The 20,335-nt window shown below is 34.6% G+C and overlaps 1 protein-coding gene across 1 annotated transcript; it reads left to right on the top strand.

Annotated features, from left to right (window-relative positions):
* Positions 1-1,413: 1,413 nt before the first annotated feature.
* LOC111045668 (ejaculatory bulb-specific protein 3) lies at positions 1,414-14,036 on the top strand. Its single transcript, XM_022331115.2, has 2 exons — positions 1,414-1,746; positions 13,591-14,036. The coding sequence occupies exons 1-2, from the start codon at positions 1,515-1,517 to the stop codon at positions 13,872-13,874; spliced, it is 516 nt and encodes a 171-aa protein (XP_022186807.2). The 5' UTR covers positions 1,414-1,514; the 3' UTR covers positions 13,875-14,036.
* The last annotated feature ends 6,299 nt before the right edge of the window (positions 14,037-20,335 follow it).

Raw genomic sequence — 20,335 nt, 5'->3', positions numbered from 1 at the left:
AGCAATTCATATAAACAATCATTATTCAAATTGATTTTGCACGTCCCTACAGCGTATTCAGCATTTCTACTAATCTTACAACTTGGGTTGGATGACACATGATAGTATATATAACTAACATTTCCTGGTAGTGGATTGGAAGTCAAGGCTTTCTCTTTGTCCAGTTTGAAAAAATAATAACTTTTTTCAAATTTCCTCTTGAAATGAAACCAAGACAAAGACTAGTTTGAAAAAGTAGTCCACAACTCATTCTTTCCATCTCCTCATATACGGTAGCCTAAATTATATAAATTAATGCCACTACCGGCACCTCTCAATCAGATATTACAACTACTTCAATACGGTACCGTTTTTATTTTTACATTAAGAGTGCGTGTCTGCTTCCTGAATAGTTTCGTATTCTGATAACAAGATAAGTTAATACGGTAAAGATAGTTTAATACGGTACCGTTTTTATTTTTACATTAATAGTGCGTGTCTGCTTCTTGAATAGGATAAGTTTCGTATTATGATAAGAAGATAAATTTCAGAAAATATATTATTGTGTTCGGGAGTCGATGATCAAAGTGAATATAGTGTTTCAGTAACTGATAAGTCACGAAAGAAAGTTTAGTGAATGTGCAGCGTAATCTCTCCACTGTGGTTTGGAGGTGTCGCATTATATTCATTATCATTTAATTCATAAAATATGTACATGCCTCGGACTTACTATTAGTTAGTGTTTACACTCGTACGATAAGTGAATTATTGTCCAAATGCACAAAAGTCTTTATCAATACTTACAGACACTTTACATATTAATTAAGTGAGCTATAGCTACTCCCTGCAGATTTGCCCTTTTCCCTTCTTTTTGTTTAGAAACATCCAAGTAGGGAAAAATGAAATTTTACATTTTCTCTTCTTTTTCTCTCGGAACATCTAAATAGGGAGACAGGAAATCTACCACCGTCCCCTCTTCTCCTACTCAAATAATATTCAAGTGGGGATACAGGAAATTTCCCATTTTCTCCATTTTTCCTATCCAAAATATCTAAGCAGGAACACAGAAAATTTACCATTTTCTTCTCTCCTCCTATCTAAGTGCTGGGAGACAATATTGAGGGAAACCCAAATACGGTATATTTATATGGTATCTTCATAATAAACGGGAGAACAATAAGGAAACAGAAAATTTCCACTCTTCTTCTATCGAAAATCCAAGTACAGTACTTGTGTCGTAATATGCAGATGTTTGAAGTTAGTGTTGATATACAGTTGACAGACGGATGATGACAATGAGGGATGATGACCAGACACCGATGCGCCACCCAGTTGTTTACATAAGCGCGCTGATGTTTTGCGCAGCATAGATCAGCGTTGTGCAGTGGAGGAGGCGGTGGAAGCACTGCAGAAACAAGACAGTGTCAAGGCCATCAAGGCCGGACCTAGAAGCAGCAATCAACTGTCGACTATATACGCCGACCGCTGGCGAGACGAGCGTGCAGAATATTGTTGTGAGCCGGCCAAGCGTCGCCATGCGAGCGTCGATGTTTCTGATCGCAGTTTGGGCGCTCAGCCCCCGGCGCCTCCCCTGGGGTGGTCTAGCGGGGGTGGCCGCCCAGCAGCAGGCCAAGAACACGCGCTACACCACCCGGTTCGATTCCATCGACGTTGAAGTCATCCTCAAGAACGAGCGCATCTTCAGGCGATACATGGACTGTCTGCTCGATAAGGGTCGCTGTACGCCTGAGGCCAGGGAACTCAAAAGTGAGTACCGTGCACACCCTTAATATCAGTTGATAACAGTTAATAATGAGTATCAGTTAATAATGTCGATATCAGTTGTGTGTTGAAGTGAGTATAAATTGATGATGTTGATATCAGTTGATAATGTCAATATCAAAATGTTAATATCAGTTGAGAACTTTCTGTTAATAATGAGAATGAGTATCAGTTAATAATTTCGATTTCAGTTGTGTGTTGAAGTGAGTATCAATTGATAATGTTGATATCAGTTGATAATGTCAATATCAAAATGTTAATATCAGTTGAGAATTTTCTGTTTTGTGTTAAAAGAGAGGACCATAGTTTGATAATGTTGATATCAAGAGTTGATAAGGTTCCATAGAATAGATGAACATGTTAGCCTACTGTGAATAGGATGTTGTCCTAAGGTTCGACAAATTCCCAAACCAATGGAGTTTCTCAACAACAGTTTCCTTACAGTTTTATGATTCCATGTTGATAAGAAGGTGATTTAAATCACCCTCATGATCATAAATCAAAACAATAAGACAAAGAAAATTATCAAGTCCAAAACGTTTCTATTATAACAGTTCTCTTACAAAATTTTATTAACTCCATATAAAGGTGAAATAAAATACGCATGTTGTCAGTTCTTCATAATTCAGTTCAACATCTCTATTATTCCACCTTAATATGGAGAAATTTCACAACATCTCAGTTCATAGTGTAAATTCTATCAATCCCATGTTAACAAGGAGATATTATTCATCCATGAATCAAATGATCACACCAGGACATTGAAAAACACAAAGCTCAAAACTTTTCTGTTTTGATTTTGATAAATAGTGTAAACAAAGATCGAGTGAATTTTCTGGAATGCTATTGAGAGGTCTGTCAAAAGACAACCAAATAACTTTGAGAAAAAACACATTTTCCTGAAGAAAAATTGTAAAATTCATATTCAATTCTTCAATTTCAATTTCATGGGTCACATTACCCACTTTTCGTTATCGTCTTCCCATCATCGGAGAATTCAGTGATGGATGAAATTTCAACTCCACACTATGAAAAGCATGTGGTAATTCCTTCTATACCGTAAAGTCTATTAAGCCATTTTCACACACACATCGAACTTTGGACGTTCGATTTTTTGCCATCCTATTGAATTCTATCAGATCGAACGGAACAGCACAAACATCATCTGTTAGATCTAATAAAATTTATAAGGACGGCCAAAAATCGATGTGTGTGTAACTAACTTTAGTGATCGACTTAGTGTATGACAACCAACTTGAACTTGCAATTTTAGGCTGAATTTTGGAATATAAGAAGTTACTAACGGATACCTGTTTTCTTCCGCACGGTACATATTCTCATTATTTTTTTTCAAATCCAATCATTCAATAAATAAAAACAAATTGCTTTCAATTTACACATATGCTACATAGTTCAGAGTAAAACTACCGTCATGTACAAACAACATGTTAAGTATTGCGAGTATTAGTTCTGTATAACATTATTTTCAAGTTTGTTCTGTATCATATCCGCGTAGTAGTTCCTAGCACGTAGGCCTACCATTGATACGGCGACTTCTTATTATTCTCATAAAAAGTAGATGGAGGTGTGATACTGTGCGAATAAAAACAAAGAAGATTGCCCCGAGAACGGCCAACTTCAACGGTATCGCACTGAAGCCTTCCGCATTGATTTGAATGAAAAACATATTGTTGGATGTTGGTACAGTACCACCTTCAGATACAGATACCTCTATACCTATATAGCAGCCTGCAAGACACTAGCTATCGGTTGAGCGAGCCATTTTTTCTCAAAACTGGTAGAACAACTGGGAGAAACAGTAACTTAGAAGAAATGCTTCAGAAACGTCATTGAGAGACAAAATTCTAATTGCTGCTCATAGAAAACAAGTTCTTATTAGGAAGTTGGTGATTTGTACCAGAAGTCTTATACTGTGACTTTTATTATTATATTGTTGAAGCTCGATATCTCTTCAATGTTGGTTTATTGTTCCAGTTTCTCAAGTGAGCTATAATAATTATATCGTAGGTCTACGGTTAGGTCTACATTGTCTAAATCCTATTATATTAAGCGAGCAATTTCTGTATTTTTATATCTGGTTATTTATGTTCATTTATATCTGGTTGTTTTATGTTCAACGGATCTCGAAAACGGCTCTTAAGATTTTCACGAAATTTGGAAACATAGTAGGTTTATGGTATAAAAATTCGATTGCACTATAGGTATCATCCTTGGGAAAACTCGCTGAACGATATTAAAAGGATAATTTTCATCCTTGGCTGAAACAGCTGTGGATAGTAGAAAAGTGAGTGAGTGAGTGGGTATGTGAAAAATCAAAATACCGCATCCCCGAAATTCATAAGATGACATATAGCCAGCTGTGAAATATAAACACGATCATTTTAAAGAATTGTGTTCTGTTTATCAATAAATAAAAATAACGAGCTAAGCTCGGTGCCCCGATATTAATATATTATGGGTTTTCTCAAAATTTGACCGAACGAAGTGAGGTCCAAGATTCAAGTCGACGGTTTGGCATTTGTCTTAATGTTTAAATGTTTATGTTTATATGTTGCGCATTTACGGCGAAACGCGGTAATGAATTTTCATGAAATTTGACAGGTATGTTCCTTTTTTAATTGCGCGTCGACGTACATACAAGGTTTTTGGAAATTTTGCATTTCAAGGATAATATAGAAGGAAAAAATCTGGTGTGGCGCACTCACACAACTTTCCTTGCCGTTATTAGAATTGATCACCTGACGCTAGTGTTCACGCGCATCACAAGTCTACTTATAAACAAAGATCTAAGCCAGCTGGTGACAGGACAATAACGCTGGAGACCTACGAAGTCTGATATCTCTTCATAGTGAATGATTTAATAGAATCAACAGTTGCCAACAGTTTGCAATTGGATAATCACATTTTCTCGAATTTCGAGCTTAATTTCAATTTTAGGTGAAAATGTTAGTCAACATAAATTGTAGATTTTATGCTCAATCTTCTCCACTCGAATTTTTTTATTATATTGTTGAAGCTCGATATCTCTTCAAAGTTGGTTTATTGTTCCAGTTTCTCAAGCGAGCTATAATTGTTATCTCGTAGGTCTATATTGTCTGGATAATATATTATGCTTTTTCTTCATATTATAAGAGGAATGAGTTCGTAATCTATATCTTCATTCCAGAGGGATTGTATATGGCGATTTGAAATAGATCATAATTATCGCATCCGATGTAGATTAGCCTATTATTTTCCATTTAATATGAAGTGAATTAAACTTTTTTATTCTTGATGGTAGCCAATCTCCCTAATGGAGAAGGTACCTGAAGAAGAAGATTCTTAATTCATTTTTTGATTCAATCCAAATATCCTTCAACGATATTCAAACTTGTGGGAGAAAATTTGTATGAGCGTTTAGCCTAACTGTAATACAACAAAGGGTATTCGTTGACTTTGATTTACCACAGCACCTCTGGGTACGGCCACGGAATAAGCATACCAGTCTGTAGTTCTTCTTTCCTTTGTGGTACGGCTGTAATAGGTTCAGGACTGGGCAGGGGAGATGCCAGAGAAATATGCATCGGTGGGGCTTTGCAGATTCTCCTCTCTGTGAGTGTGGGGAGGTTCAGACGATGAGCCATGCCCACTGGAGTCATACCCACCACGGTATATAAAAGAAGACGGTAGGTGTCACGCGCATGTTTGTGCTGAATTTCCGGTGTAGCTGACGTCATTTTATATCCAATCATCTGTTTTTAACAAATAAGTTTCTTAAATTGCCAATAAGTGTTAAAAACCTCGGTTGGTGGCGATGACGCAATCTAGCTGGCTGGCCACTGCGCATACATTTCATGACCACTACCGTTTTCATCTAAATACCGTGATACCCACTAGATTCCATGGAGGGCTGCAACAATATTTAGCTCTTGACGATGCCATACTCTGGCTTGATAATCTTGTATGCCAAACATAGTACAGAGTATGACTGTATATTGGCTTACTGGATTTCTGTTCTATTTTTTAAAAATGTATTATATAGATAGTGTATCCTTGTATTTTGCTGCTCGCACCATACGCAGCCTAAAGAGAATATAGCATAAGAATATTCCTCATGGTAGGCCTATAGGTCGTTTATGTACCGACGGAATTCAAGCCGATTTTCTGATTACTCATGCCGATTACAGTCGACTACTGTCTATTACTACTGTTTTGTTAGGGTGAGTGTAAGAACGGCACAGTATGAGAGCGTCACAGCGTCACATATAACTTCACGAAAAATAATTACCAGGATTATCGGCTTGAGTTAACTTTGAAATTTGTAGCATGAACCCTATATACCCTCTTCCTAGAAGATACCATCTTCTTATGCTATCTTTTCTCTATTGCTAGCCTATATCAATATCAATTTGATCAATATTTAACTGTTGACACAGAGGTAGGAACTTTTAAATGTTTTATAAATTTTTTGAATTTTCTATTCTATTGTAATCTACAGCTCAAATGAACTTTGAACTTACATTTTAATGGAATTGGAAATGTGTTATAGATCTATTGGCCGTTATCACACTTACCGATTCCTCGACGGCACGACACGACACGACAGGACAGGAAGCTCTCCGATTGGCTGATTAGGTTGACGTATCGAGAATCAGCCAATTGGAGAGCTTCCTGTTCTGTCGTGTCGTGCCGTGCCGTCGAAGAATCGGTATCTGTAAAACGGCCATCTATTGCGATTGAGATGAAGAAGTCAAAGTTGAAATTCCAACACTTGCATGATTAAAAGATTGTGTGGTAATAATCTCACATTAATCCAGTTTACTTGGTAATTGGTTCTTCTTCAAGGAAATTAGTGTATCATATCAATGATTATAATGATAGGGTTGAAAATAACAAGGAATTCTTCGTTGGATTAATGCCAAAATGCTTTACATCTCAACTAAAAATGCTAATGAATCGGAAAATTGTTTACTAAACCGGTTGCAATTGATAAATGAGATAAAAACTGTGATCGGTTTTACAAGCTTAAGGCAAACTTGATTACAGGACAAAGTATATACCTATATATATCCTATTAAGTTTCATATAAGGCTGTATTTCTTGCACGCTTGTCCTTACGTTTGAACTTGAAGTGATTTTAACTTTTTTATTCTTGATGGTAGCCAATCTCCCTAATGGAGAAGGTACCTGAAGAAGAAGATTCTTAATTCATTTTTTGATTCAATCCAAATATCCTTCAACGATATTCAAACTTGTGGGAGAAAATTTGTATGAGCGTTTAGCCTAACTGTAATACAACAAAGGGTATTCGTTGACTTTGATTTACCACAGCACCTCTGGGTACGGCCACGGAATAAGCATACCAGTCTGTAGTTCTTCTTTCCTCTGTGGTACGGCTGTAATAGGTTCAGGACTGGGCAGGGGAGATGCCAGAGAAATATGCATCGGTGGGGCTTTGCAGATTCTCCTCTCTGTGAGTGTGGGGAGGTTCAGACGATGAGCCATGCCCACTGGAGTCATACCCACCACGGTATATAAAAGAAGACGGTAGGTGTCACGCGCATGTTTGTGCTGAATTTCCGGTGTAGCTGACGTCATTTTATATCCAATCATCTGTTTTTAACAAATAAGTTTCTTAAATTGCCAATAAGTGTTAAAAACCTCGGTTGGTGGCGATGACGCAATCTAGCTGGCTGGCCACTGCGCATACATTTCATGACCACTACCGTTTTCATCTAAATACCGTGATACCCACTAGATTCCATGGAGGGCTGCAACAATATTTAGCTCTTGACGATGCCATACTCTGGCTTGATAATCTTGTATGCCAAACATAGTACAGAGTATGACTGTATATTGGCTTACTGGATTTCTGTTCTATTTTTTAAAAATGTATTATATAGATAGTGTATCCTTGTATTTTGCTGCTCGCACCATACGCAGCCTAAAGAGAATATAGCATAAGAATATTCCTCATGGTAGGCCTATAGGTCGTTTATGTACCGACGGAATTCAAGCCGATTTTCTGATTACTCATGCCGATTACAGTCGACTACTGTCTATTACTACTGTTTTGTTAGGGTGAGTGTAAGAACGGCACAGTATGAGAGCGTCACAGCGTCACATATAACTTCACGAAAAATAATTACCAGGATTATCGGCTTGAGTTAACTTTGAAATTTGTAGCATGAACCCTATATACCCTCTTCCTAGAAGATACCATCTTCTTATGCTATCTTTTCTCTATTGCTAGCCTATATCAATATCAATTTGATCAATATTTAACTGTTGACACAGAGGTAGGAACTTTTAAATGTTTTATAAATTTTTTGAATTTTCTATTCTATTGTAATCTACAGCTCAAATGAACTTTGAACTTACATTTTAATGGAATTGGAAATGTGTTATAGATCTATTGGCCGTTATCACACTTACCGATTCCTCGACGGCACGACACGACACGACAGGACAGGAAGCTCTCCGATTGGCTGATTAGGTTGACGTATCGAGAATCAGCCAATTGGAGAGCTTCCTGTTCTGTCGTGTCGTGCCGTGCCGTCGAAGAATCGGTATCTGTAAAACGGCCATCTATTGCGATTGAGATGAAGAAGTCAAAGTTGAAATTCCAACACTTGCATGATTAGAAGATTGTGTGGTAATAATCTCACATTAATCCAGTTTACTTGGTAATTGGTTCTTCTTCAAGGAAATTAGTGTATCATATTAATGAGTATAATGATAGGGTTGAAAATAACAAGGAATTCTTCGTTGGATTAATGCCAAAATGCTTTACATCTCAACTAAAAATGCTAATGAATCGGAAAATTGTTTACTAAACCGGTTGCAATTGATAAATGAGATAAAAAACTGTGATCGGTTTTACAAGCTAAAGGCAAACTTGATTACAGGATAAAGTATATACCTATATATATCTATTAAGTTTCATATAAGGCTGTATTTCTTGCACGCTTGTCCTTACGTTTGAACTTGAAGTCTATGATTTTAATTTATAGCAATATTTTGAATTATTGGTAATTAATCAGAAGAAGATTTTGCCAATGTTAATACACGCGTGAGTGCAAGGGTGACGAATAGCTTAGGAGGAATGATGATCTTATTGAATTTTACAAATCTTGGACTAAGTTAAACTAGAGACTTGGAAATTATAAACTAGAGAATTATTATTTAAAAACATGGATGTAAATGAACAATTTTGATGCTCGAATCTTGATTGTGTTGTATCGCCGTAAAACGGAGTTTGAATATAGGCTATCAATAATGCCATTTTTTATGAAGGATATATACGATAATGCTTCAACATTTACATGGTGAGAGATGAACTGAATAGCAGTCGACAAGGTGGCAATATTGAACTGTGGTGAAGTGGCAGTATTGTAAGCACATCACAATCAATTACCGGTACTTTCATTTATTGAGAATACATTACATGGAAATGATGATACATACAACTCAAAGAGGTTTAGAGCTTAACGCCAAGCTTTTTCACCCAAAACTCAAAAATTTTAAATGATTGAAATTCTATAATATGATTGATTGAAAGATTTCAATAGATCCGAGGGTCTAGACTTACTTTTCAAAACTCCAACATCCAAAATTATTCGAATCTCACAAGTCACAATTTATGAAGAAAAGAGAATTAGAGAAGAAAGAATATAGACTATACATGATTGAGAGAATTCAACATTTACATTTTCATACAAAGAAATATGAATACCGTAGGTAAGATGTGAAATAGGCTACTCTCGATATGTCTGTATGGATAGGCCTAATTACATGTGAAATCAAATCAAATCAAAAAGCTAATAAAATGAAGAAAATTACTTTTCATGATTATAAAACTATTGGGTATGAAAACAGTAATAAATATACTTTTGATAATAAGATGTACAGTAGGTACCAGTAGTATAGGCTGCAGGATACACATTGTTTCCAACAATTACAGCTTAAAAGTATTAATTTTTTATTCAATTTTAAAATATTCTTTCAGAAGAATAATGATCTAATCATTTTAATAAATTTGCATAAGATAGAAAAAGATATAACAAGAAAATTGTCAAGGTGACACGCTGCATTTCCATCACTCCAGAGAAACGCAGTTTGTTATTACGCTCCGCTTAACTGATTAAAATATATATTTTTTTTTTGATCTTGTTTGTTTAGAAGCTTAATGTGTGAGCCCAGGATCAATGGGTTGTTATTGTTGTATCTTCATTGAAAAAAATCTTACACATTTTTTAGAACAAAAGTTCATGAACTAAAACAAGAAATGTTTTTTGAAGTAGGTAGGTACCCAAGCAAGAATAATATGCTATAAAAAGTTATTGTAAATTTTGCAGTCCATACTGATCAAATATTCTCATATTAATTGGAAAGATAAAAAGACTGAAGTTAAAAAGACTGAAGTCTGCTTACGATAGAATTTAACTCTGACTGGAATTCAATGATTGATGTTTGTAGTTCAATATATTATGATGGAAACCGTTCTCGAGCTGCAAACTTTAGTACCGTACGATAGAAGGTAGCCCAGTGTAAGAGATAATAGAGAAAAAAATCAAATCGAATTGGGAATCAATTCATAAGACATTTTGAAGCGCACGATAATCAAAATCGTCTGTATGGTGTATAAGTCCATATAATTGATAATACTGTAAAGATACTGTTGTACATAGCAAATACTGTGGATTGAAATTATTCATGAGTCAACTTATTTGAAATGTTAAGGACAACAACTGTCGGTCAATACATTTTTATTGAATACACTTTGGGTTGAATTCAATTCAAATAATTTTTGAAAATATCTCCTCAGGATTGCATACCTCGCCACTTGATTATCTCCTACTACTGCTGGAAAATTCTGGAAGAATAAAAATACCCGTACAAGCACTAATTAAATGAATCGTATGAGTTGATAGCACTCTTCCATACATTGGTTGAGAAACAGGTACGGTAGTAAGGATGCAAAAACATTCCTAAAAAACGCCACGGGTATGAATTATTCATTCTTGATGAACAGAAGAGAATCAGCAAGAATTATTAGCGATAATCATATAGAGGAAACGGCGTTGAGAAATTTATGATAGCCTGCAGTTTGCCTGCAAGAAAAGAATTGATTCTTATCAACAGAACCATGTAGCATACGAACAAACCACAGAAAAAATGAAATGAATTGAATGATCAGATACAACATTGCATTGGGGATCCTGGTGGGGAAAATACTGTTATATGAGTAAATTATCGAAAGAAACTGAAAAGGCAATGTCATGGCCACAGTAGACAGTCTAAAGGTTCATTTTATTAGTCACGAGTCTCTACTTTTGTACGTTTTTACTAGATATGTTTGTATTTTGCATAAATAGTGGACAGACATCTTCGTAAGAAAAGGCGAAAAGCCATTTGCTTGTAGGCAGGTAGGTAGTGCTGTGATTCTGTGAAGGTCGTATAACTAGGTGAGGTCTGGAGAGTGAGTTCTATACTTGATGCTCATACTAATTGCCTTCTTTCTCCATGAGTTGGTAGCAGAAGATGAAACAAGCATAATATATTATCACATGTAATCATTACAAAGGATACGAAGAGGAAGTTGAGAATCGTCACGTCTAATTTAATTCAAGATTTCATCTGATTGTCGGCTGTAATCTATCTGCGTTTGACTGATAGGTACTAATTTGAAAGTAACCCAAGCTCTATATGATAAATGACAATAAATTAATTTTAAAAAATGGTTGAGAATCAATAGATTGAAAGAGAATTGAGAAAATTATTTTCATGAAAGAATTTTTCCTCTTGAAGTGAGGAATTATCTGATTATCGTCTGTGATAGAGAATTTATCTGTATTTAACTGATACTGATTTGAAAGTAAATTGAATCCTATATGATAAAAAACGATAAGCTATAATGTAAAGAATAATGTTGGAAATCAGTAGATTAAATAAGAACTGAGAAAATTATGTTCATGAAAAGAATTTTCTCTCTTGAGGTGAGGAATTGTCTGATAATCGTCTTATCTGTGATACCGTAGTGAATTTATCTACATCTAACCGATACTGATTTGAGAATAGCTTGAGCCCTACGAGATTGCCTTCATTTACAGATTAATGTTGGAAATAAGTAAATCAAGTGAAAATTGAGAAAATTATTTTCATGAAGAGAATTTTCTCTCTTGAAGTGAGGAATTATCTGATTATCGTCTTATCTGTGATAGTGAATTTATCTGCATTTAAATGATACTGATTTGAAAATAGCTTGAGCCCTACAAGATTTCCTTCATTTACAAATTAATGTTGGAAATCAATAGGCCTAAATCAAGTGAGAATTGAGAAAATTATTTTCATTAAAAGAATATTTTCTCTCTTGAAGTGAGGAATTTCGTAGAAGGCCGATAGGTTATTGACATAGCATTGAATAAGAAGATTGATTGTATGGATCAATTCATACTAATTAGGCAAGCAAGGTACCATCATGCTTATTTGATGGGCATCTTGATCTGATAACTCAATTGCAATAGTGTGTTACATTGTTATATCATTATTATGCAATTGGTAGCCTCAACCCAATAATCTCAATGTGATGGGAAACCTTTCCAATTAGATGGAAATGAAAACAATAACAGTAGGAAATTTACAGCAATTTCATCTGAGTAGTACAAGGAGTAGTTCTGTTTTAATGCTAGGATGATACACGGATGAAGAAGGCTGTATCGCTATAAGAATCATATTAAGCCAACTCTCAAGGTCTTGGTTTTGAATCTTAAACATGCAACCATAATTATTGCAAGTGACAACATAATTAAGACTCTGTCTCACTGGTTTTGTACTCCCTTTATGCGTGGAGCTGACAGAGCATAGGTACCATAAATCTGACCAACTGTCCAACACAAGTAGTTAAAAACGATTTTCCTCAAAGGGTTCCAAGAACTTCCAGTGAAGTTTAGGAATCATTTTGAGAGTAGTTAGCCAGAGAGAGAGAGAGAGAAAGAGAGAGAAAAAAGACAGAAACAGAGAGAGACAATCAAAGATAGGGAAACAGTGTGTGAGAGAGAGAGAGAGGGAGAGAAGATATATTTTAACAGAAAACAAAAAAAAAAACTTTTGAGAATTTCTTGGTAAAATTTGACGGTCATACTGTAATAAATTCATCATGTAAAGCAAAATTGTTACAAATTGTAAAAACTCCGACTTGTTATCCCATCATCTCCTTTTACAACTAGGTATTATAACTCATAAAAGGAAAAATTCTCATTTATCTCCAGGGGGGATAGATTGTTTAAAAAACCTAGTCACACATGCACTATGTCACTCTAGAATCTACTATTTTATGATAAAAATAGATTTATAATTTTATGTAGTGTACAGCATTCTTCATGTAGCCTACAATATGCGATTATTATTTTTAATTACTTTATTAGACCTTAAATTACACCTTAGACATACATGAATTTTATTGAATGATCATTGTCCTGTATTCTAACATTTTTATTGACTTTATTATAACTCTTTATAAACTTCATATTTATTATACTGATATAGAACGAGAAATTCACAATTTTTTATGTAGTGTATAGCTTTCTTTATGTACAATATACGATTCTTATTCTCAATTACTTTATTAGATATTAAATTATACCTTGAACATAAATTAATTCTATTGAATGATCATTGTCCTGTATTCTGACATTTTTATCAACTTTATACTTACTTATAATACTGATATATTTGAATATTTATCTTTATATTTATTATACTGATAATTTGAAACGAAATGTCAAATAACTATTTTTATTAATTCTTTTTAACGTTTGATTTGCGCAGGATTGTTACCAGAAGCGCTGAAAACGGAGTGCCTGAAGTGCAGCGAGGTGCAGAGGCGGCAGGGAGCCAAAGTGATGGCGTTCATCATCAAGAACAAGCGGCCCTCCTGGGAGCTTCTGCTCGCCAAGTACGATCCTCAGGGCATTTTCCGCGCAAAGTACATGTATAACGAGAACAACATTGAAGCTGTGCTCAAGCAACTCGAGAGAGAGCAGCAGGGAATCTATGGAACCTATTCGAGCACAAATAGTACTACTAGCTCCAACTCAACTTCAATACGATAATAATGGCTGAAAACTGTTCTCACAGTACTGAACTTCCCATATTCCATTCATCAGAACTGTTTCAGCAGAAAACTGTTTACAGTACACAGTACATAATCTGTTCAACAGTACTGTTCTGTTCACATCACTGTACTGAATAACTGTTCACAGATGAAAACTGTTTAAAAAACGAATAAAATAATAGGCTACACTTATTTATCTTGAAAAATGTAACTTAATTCATTTTCTTGCCATTGTATTGAACATCTGTACCCTATTCTTACCTTTTTCAATAGTCAATCAATAATATTTCCATCCAGTACTTTTAAATGATTTCATTAATATTTCACTCATGTATGTAGTCTATGGAAATTTATTTGTAAATAAATTCATAAAAGAACAGTATTTAATTAGTATAGTATTGAGTTTTGTAGTAGAGAAAAATCCTGACTGATGACCTTAAGAGTCTCTAGCTTCATTTGTTGTTATTATAAATAGTATTTATTATCGTATCTATTTTTGTATTATATTTAGGCTAATAATATAGAATTATGTAAAGATGAATTTAGACTCTATTAAGCTTATATAATATTCTAAATTATTGAATAATTTGATAACAAAATTCCAGAACTACCGTAACGTTTATAAAGCTTTAATAAAATTACATAATGCACTCCTTTATTCGAGGAATCAGAACCCTTGTAAAATATTGTGATGATGTTTTTTTTAGTAATATAACTATGTTTGAGTTTCTTTGAAATGTTGTATGTTTTTGAAGTATATTCAAAACTATTCTCTTCTATCCTTCATTAATAATTGTGAAGTTGTGCTCCTGGGGGGGTTATCTCTTATGATAGAGTCCCACGTTATGAAGCTATTGTGAGAAGTTGTAGATTGTAATTCCTTCACAGATAATATGGTGTTTCTGGTACTTACAAGAGCAGTCTCTAAATTCCCTCTTTTGCGAATAAATTCACAAAAAATTAAGGCCTTCCGGCTCGCAAAATTACTGGGTTCAAACCTCAGCTCTAGCTCAGTGGTAGAAACATGAATTTTATAAATACAAACAATCACCATAAGGTTCAAGTACCAGGGATTGATAATTCTTACCGCTGCTTCTATGAAGTTCTTGAAGAATACCAGTAAGGAAATTAAAAGAATATTTGATGACTGATTATCAGTAACCATGTACCACTAGAGAATAATCAGGATCAACTATAGTTGTTTCTAGTTGATTCTTAAAACGCTCGTCGTGAATACAAGTATTCACCAATATACCCTTTCAAAATTCCTTAGAACTTACAATGCCAGTTCTTGAAGCTCTCTGGATCCTTATATGATATAACTGGAACCTTATTAATATAATTTCTTAATATACTTGTTCTGGCTGATAAACTGGATATCATCAAAGGATGATAAATATTGAGTGCTTTGAATAAGGTTAATATTATTTGATTCAATAATTTTAAATGCTGCTAAATATTTGTTGGTACCAAAACAGCTCAAACTATATAACACGAGACGAGTTGGGATATAATAAAAAATTCTATAAGTTTGTATGCTGACATAAAACACAAAATATATTCCCACAAAAAAGATGTGCATAAGAAATTCGATATAACTATAATTCACTTAAATGATCTATTTTTAAAATCTGAATAATTATCACAGGCTTTGCTAATATTCACAATAATGAATTTCAAATTCATAAATATATTATATTTAATACTGGTACTTAGACTTCCAATCAATATAAAATTCTGCAGATAAAAACCTGTTCGGTCTATAAGTTTGATATGATATGTTTTGTTCAATAAACAAAATTAATATTTAATAAATTAATATTCGAACATGAGATCTCAGGGCTTTTAATATGAATTCGGGCAGTGCATGGAAGTAAGCTTCCTACATATAATAAATAAATTTATAAAATGTTCTTGTGAACTATGTGATATTGTTCAACACGTGGTGACTTTTTATTTTAACTCTAATTAATTGGAATAGCGCTTTTTTATTAATTATTACCCCACTGAACGTAGACAAATGAGCTCATTTGGTTTGACTTATCACTCACTGACTGAAGTTCTGGATGTTCTCGTGGATTGAATTAATTATTTCCAATAATTAATTAGGTAGGCTCCTTTTCGTCACTGCTGGGCTAACGTGTGATCCAGATTTTTATAAGTTTCTTTCGAATTAAAGCTATTTTTATGGGAATCTTTACAATTACGAACTCTTTGACAGCACTGAGTTCACAAACAATTTACATTCAACAAACATACATTACATTTAAAAAAGGTTTGGCTTAATAATTCATTAAAAAAAAAATTTTTAAAAGGAATAAGAAAAGACCCTAAACTCCATGTGCATCCTCTCGGGTTGGGATCTTAAGCCAGAAGAAAAAGGTTTTCAGAAAAATTTGCTTCTTCCTAGAATAATTCTATAAGCTACTCTCTGATTGGCCCTCAATTTAATAGACTCAATACAATTGGTTGCCTTGGGAATCAGGGCTTCCTCGGCTTTACAATAGAAAAAATTTAATAAAAGAAGTTTTTTATACAGATATATGGGGTGTTTATCTTAAATTGAATTCATAAATAAAGCGTAACATATGATTCTAATAGATAATACATTTTGTTTTTATATGAGTTTTTTACACTCTTGATTTATCATGCTTTTTTAGATTATAATAAATATTTATACAGAAATAATAGCTATTTGTATTTCTACACATCGACTTCCTTTAGTATACATAATATATCCTTTATGAGTGAATTTTATATGATTCAACCGGTCATATGGGTTGATCGAATAATCAGCTGATTCATTCAGTATTGGTTCGGATAATTATCGATTTATCCAAGATCGACTAATTCTTTTCAAAACGTAAACAAGTAACTCTAACATCAATGTTCATGCATTTTATTTTATTTTTTATTTTTGTAATCCGCCAATAATAATTATGCCGCTTTATAATTTTTTGATCTTACCAATGAGTTCTCATAATTATTAAATCACAATAATACATATTTTCTTATCGTTGTTGATAATGCTATTACTCCTAATCACTAGTAATACTTGATTTGAGTTGATTTACTCTTTAGATAGGTCTAACCTTCTTTCCTATTTTATAGTTCTATTACATTTTATTGGCTCATTTAGAAATATTTGGTGGTTTCAAATTACCACGTGACACAAAACGCCCTCTGATTTCTGATTTAAAACGACAATTCGAGAATATAATATAAATTTTATGATCCAGTTGGTTTTGGATCAGAAATCATATATGTTACAAAGTCTGCTAATAACTCTACTGAGAATCTTACCTCCTAACAATTCAACAACATATACAACAATAAATAAATTCAATTCAAATACATACGCCTTACATCGGCCAATCTCCTTCTACACCCAATACACAATATAAACTATCTCCTCCTCCCTACATAATATAAATCTTTTTTCTAATCCACGCTCTGCCCTCAGGCCAGAAGCACATTTGAATGTTGGTGCAAAATCATTGCCAACCTAACAAACTGATAATTCTCCGACTTGCAGAGTATAACATATTTTCTCCCTCAACATAGAACAGTGACTTGTACATTTTCATTTCATTCTCTTGCAGAAATTGGGCTTTGTTTTCATGTAATGGATATTTTTAAAGATAATCTTTGGTAGGTTTTATCAACACGAACTTCTTATTCCTCTAATACATTGAGACTTGGGATTAATGCTTTTGGTGGTAACTATGCGGTTTGATCATTTGGCGGATAATTTTAATGATTTTCTTAATAGTTTATACTTAAATAATAATAATATAATATTTCTATAATATCTCTACATGTAATTCACATTTATATGACACTTGATCTTCTTATTCGGGGTATCAACTTTGATGATTTAATAGGCATTGACTATTCTGGTTTTCGTAGTGTACAGCCGGTTTACGTTGGCTTCGGCTTGTCACTTGTCGCCATCTTGATGTTTCTTCCTGCTACATGAAGGTAAGTTGGCTTTTTAACATTAGAAGTTATTTATTCTCTTGTTTCATTAATAAGAAAGGTGGTAAAAAAAAATGGTTTCTAAATTTTTTATTTCTTTATTTTCAGGTGTTGTTATTCGAAGTGGATACTCGTCTGCGAAATAAGTGTGTTGCCTGGTGTTTGTTTGGTACGTATTTGTTGACAGGTAGATCCATGAATCCAAATATTATTGTTTATATTCTTATCGCTTATTGTCTCGATAATACGGCTTGAGATTAGAAATATTTTCTTTTGATTCTGTAAATAATCTGGCGGTTTTGACGACCGGTTCTCCATCAGCTCTCTTATCCTGGCTAGCCTAGAGTATTTACTTGGTGTATTTTGAATCGTTCTGAGTTTCAGATTAGCTTTGAAAATTTTAGAACTGATTCTCTCAACATAAGACACGCCCTCATTCATCAATACTTTAATGATATTTTCCTCAATTGATATTGCAGCCATAAATATAATAATACTCACAAAATAAATCAATGCATTTATCGTGTTTCTCACAACATAACCTTTCCACTCATCAATAGTAGTTTCATTTAGTAATAATAATACAATATTTTTCATCCTATCCACAACACAGTCTTTTATCCATATCACAGCCATAACAAATAGTATACAATATATCAGAACATTTATCATTTCTTTAACAATATAATCTCTCAACATGTAATAGTCTGGTACTTTCACTCTCTTATTATAATTTCTTATTTCTTTTAATCTTATTAAACACTTTCCATCCTTTATCAACCTCCATAAATAGTCCACTTTATTATTATCATCCATGCATGTTTCAATCGTAGTTTTCCTTTCAGTTCCGTTTTTATCCCTGTATGAATCCATATTAGTCCTTCCGTTAGCTCCAGTTTCTTTCCATTTATTAGATCCACTTTGCCGGTCACATCGCTGATTTTCTGCTTTAAAGCGAATGTGCCGCGGATGCATGCCGTCGATCTCCGGTCCTCCATCCTGGTCTCGGTCCGGAATCCTCCTCGGGCGTTTGAAACGGGCATGCGGCTGGTATCGTCGCGCGCGGTACTTCTTTTTCTTCCGCTTGACTTTCCGCCTCCGGGCCTTGCGGTGCATGCCTCTTTTCTCCTGTAGTCGGTCATGCAGTCGGTCGTCCGGTGTCTGCCTCGGGCGTTTCCGTCTCCGGGCCTTGCGGTGGGCGTTCCGGTGTTGGACTCTAGGGTTCACTCCGATGTCGTCCTGCCGGTCACACTTTCGGCTTGCTTTGGTGGTGGTTCGCCCCTTGAACCTAGTGTGCCGCGGGTGAATCCAACGATGCTTGGGTGGTGGCTGTTCAAACCGGGTATGTTGTGGGGGGGTTGCTTGCTGGCATATAGGTTCAGTGCATGAAGGCGGTGTATCATTTTCAGGTCTTATTATCGGTGATTCTCTAATTATTTCCGTGTTAATGTTGCATGTTATTTTCGGTGGTGGGCTGGTTACTGGTGGTAGATCCTCGGGGGGAAATAGTAGGCTTAATATGGGTTGCTTTTTGCAGATTGATTTTGATGTATGTTTGGCTTCTTTATTTGGTGGCGGGCTGGTGCGGTGGTGGATTTGTTCTGGTGGTTGATTTACTGTAGGTTGTTGTTGGTCTGTTTTTATTGTGCATGCCACTGTATATGATGTATTTGCTCTGTTACTATTTTGATTATTTTCGTCCTGTTTTGTGAAATTTACTTCTTGATTTGTGAAAGTTATTTTCTGTTTATTATTTCTATACCAATGATGTCTGCTGTTATAATGTGCTCCTCTATCCTGTTGTTTGTTATTGTAATATGGAGATCTATTTCTAGAATTATTTTCAAACGATTGACCTCTGTTAGTATTTTCAGGGTATTTTTGATATCGAGTGTTTGCTCCGACATTTGACATTTGATTCTCACCGTTATAATTTTTCCTGAAGCTGTTGCTATTATGATGAGAATGATTGAAATCTCCTGTACGGTCATTTAACTGACTGGATTCAGAAGTAACAGATTGGATACAGTGTAAATGTTCCATTAATTCTTTGCAACTGGAAATCGAAGATACTGCTAGTGTCATGCGAACATTGTAAGGAAGTTTTTTTGTTAATATATTTGCTAATGATGTATCCGCCAAAGATTCGTCTAGTTGCGAATTCTTGCACATCATCTTAGCTACAAATTCAGTATATGATTGTCTGCCTCTATTATCATATGTGCATGATATAATCTCTGATAGTGCGTCCATCTGCTTACGTTTACTCCAATACTGCTGCAGGAATTGGGAGATGAAGTCCTCCAAGCTATTGATATCTCGCATCCGGCTCTGGAAAAACATCAGTGGCTCGCCGAGTAATAGACTGGACAGTTGGAAACGCCATACTAACCAAGAGGTGGGTATCAATTCCTGAATAGCTTTTATTTGATCTATGAACGGTCTGGGTTGCATATGACGATGGGAATTATCGAATTTTCC

The sequence above is a fragment of the Nilaparvata lugens genome, chromosome 2 (assembly GCF_014356525.2).
Source record: "Nilaparvata lugens isolate BPH chromosome 2, ASM1435652v1, whole genome shotgun sequence".
Taxonomy (NCBI): domain Eukaryota; kingdom Metazoa; phylum Arthropoda; class Insecta; order Hemiptera; family Delphacidae; genus Nilaparvata; species Nilaparvata lugens.
This window is presented reverse-complemented; position numbering and strand designations above follow the sequence as displayed.

Excerpts from the sequence above, each read along its gene's own strand:
- LOC111045668 (XM_022331115.2), top strand. The coding sequence starts at position 1,515 with ATGCGAGCGTCGATGTTTCTGATCGCAGTTTGGGCGCTCAGCCCCCGG. Across the intron at positions 1,747-13,590 it reads TGAGGCCAGGGAACTCAAAA|GATTGTTACCAGAAGCGCTG; the intron begins GTGAGTACCGTG and ends TGATTTGCGCAG.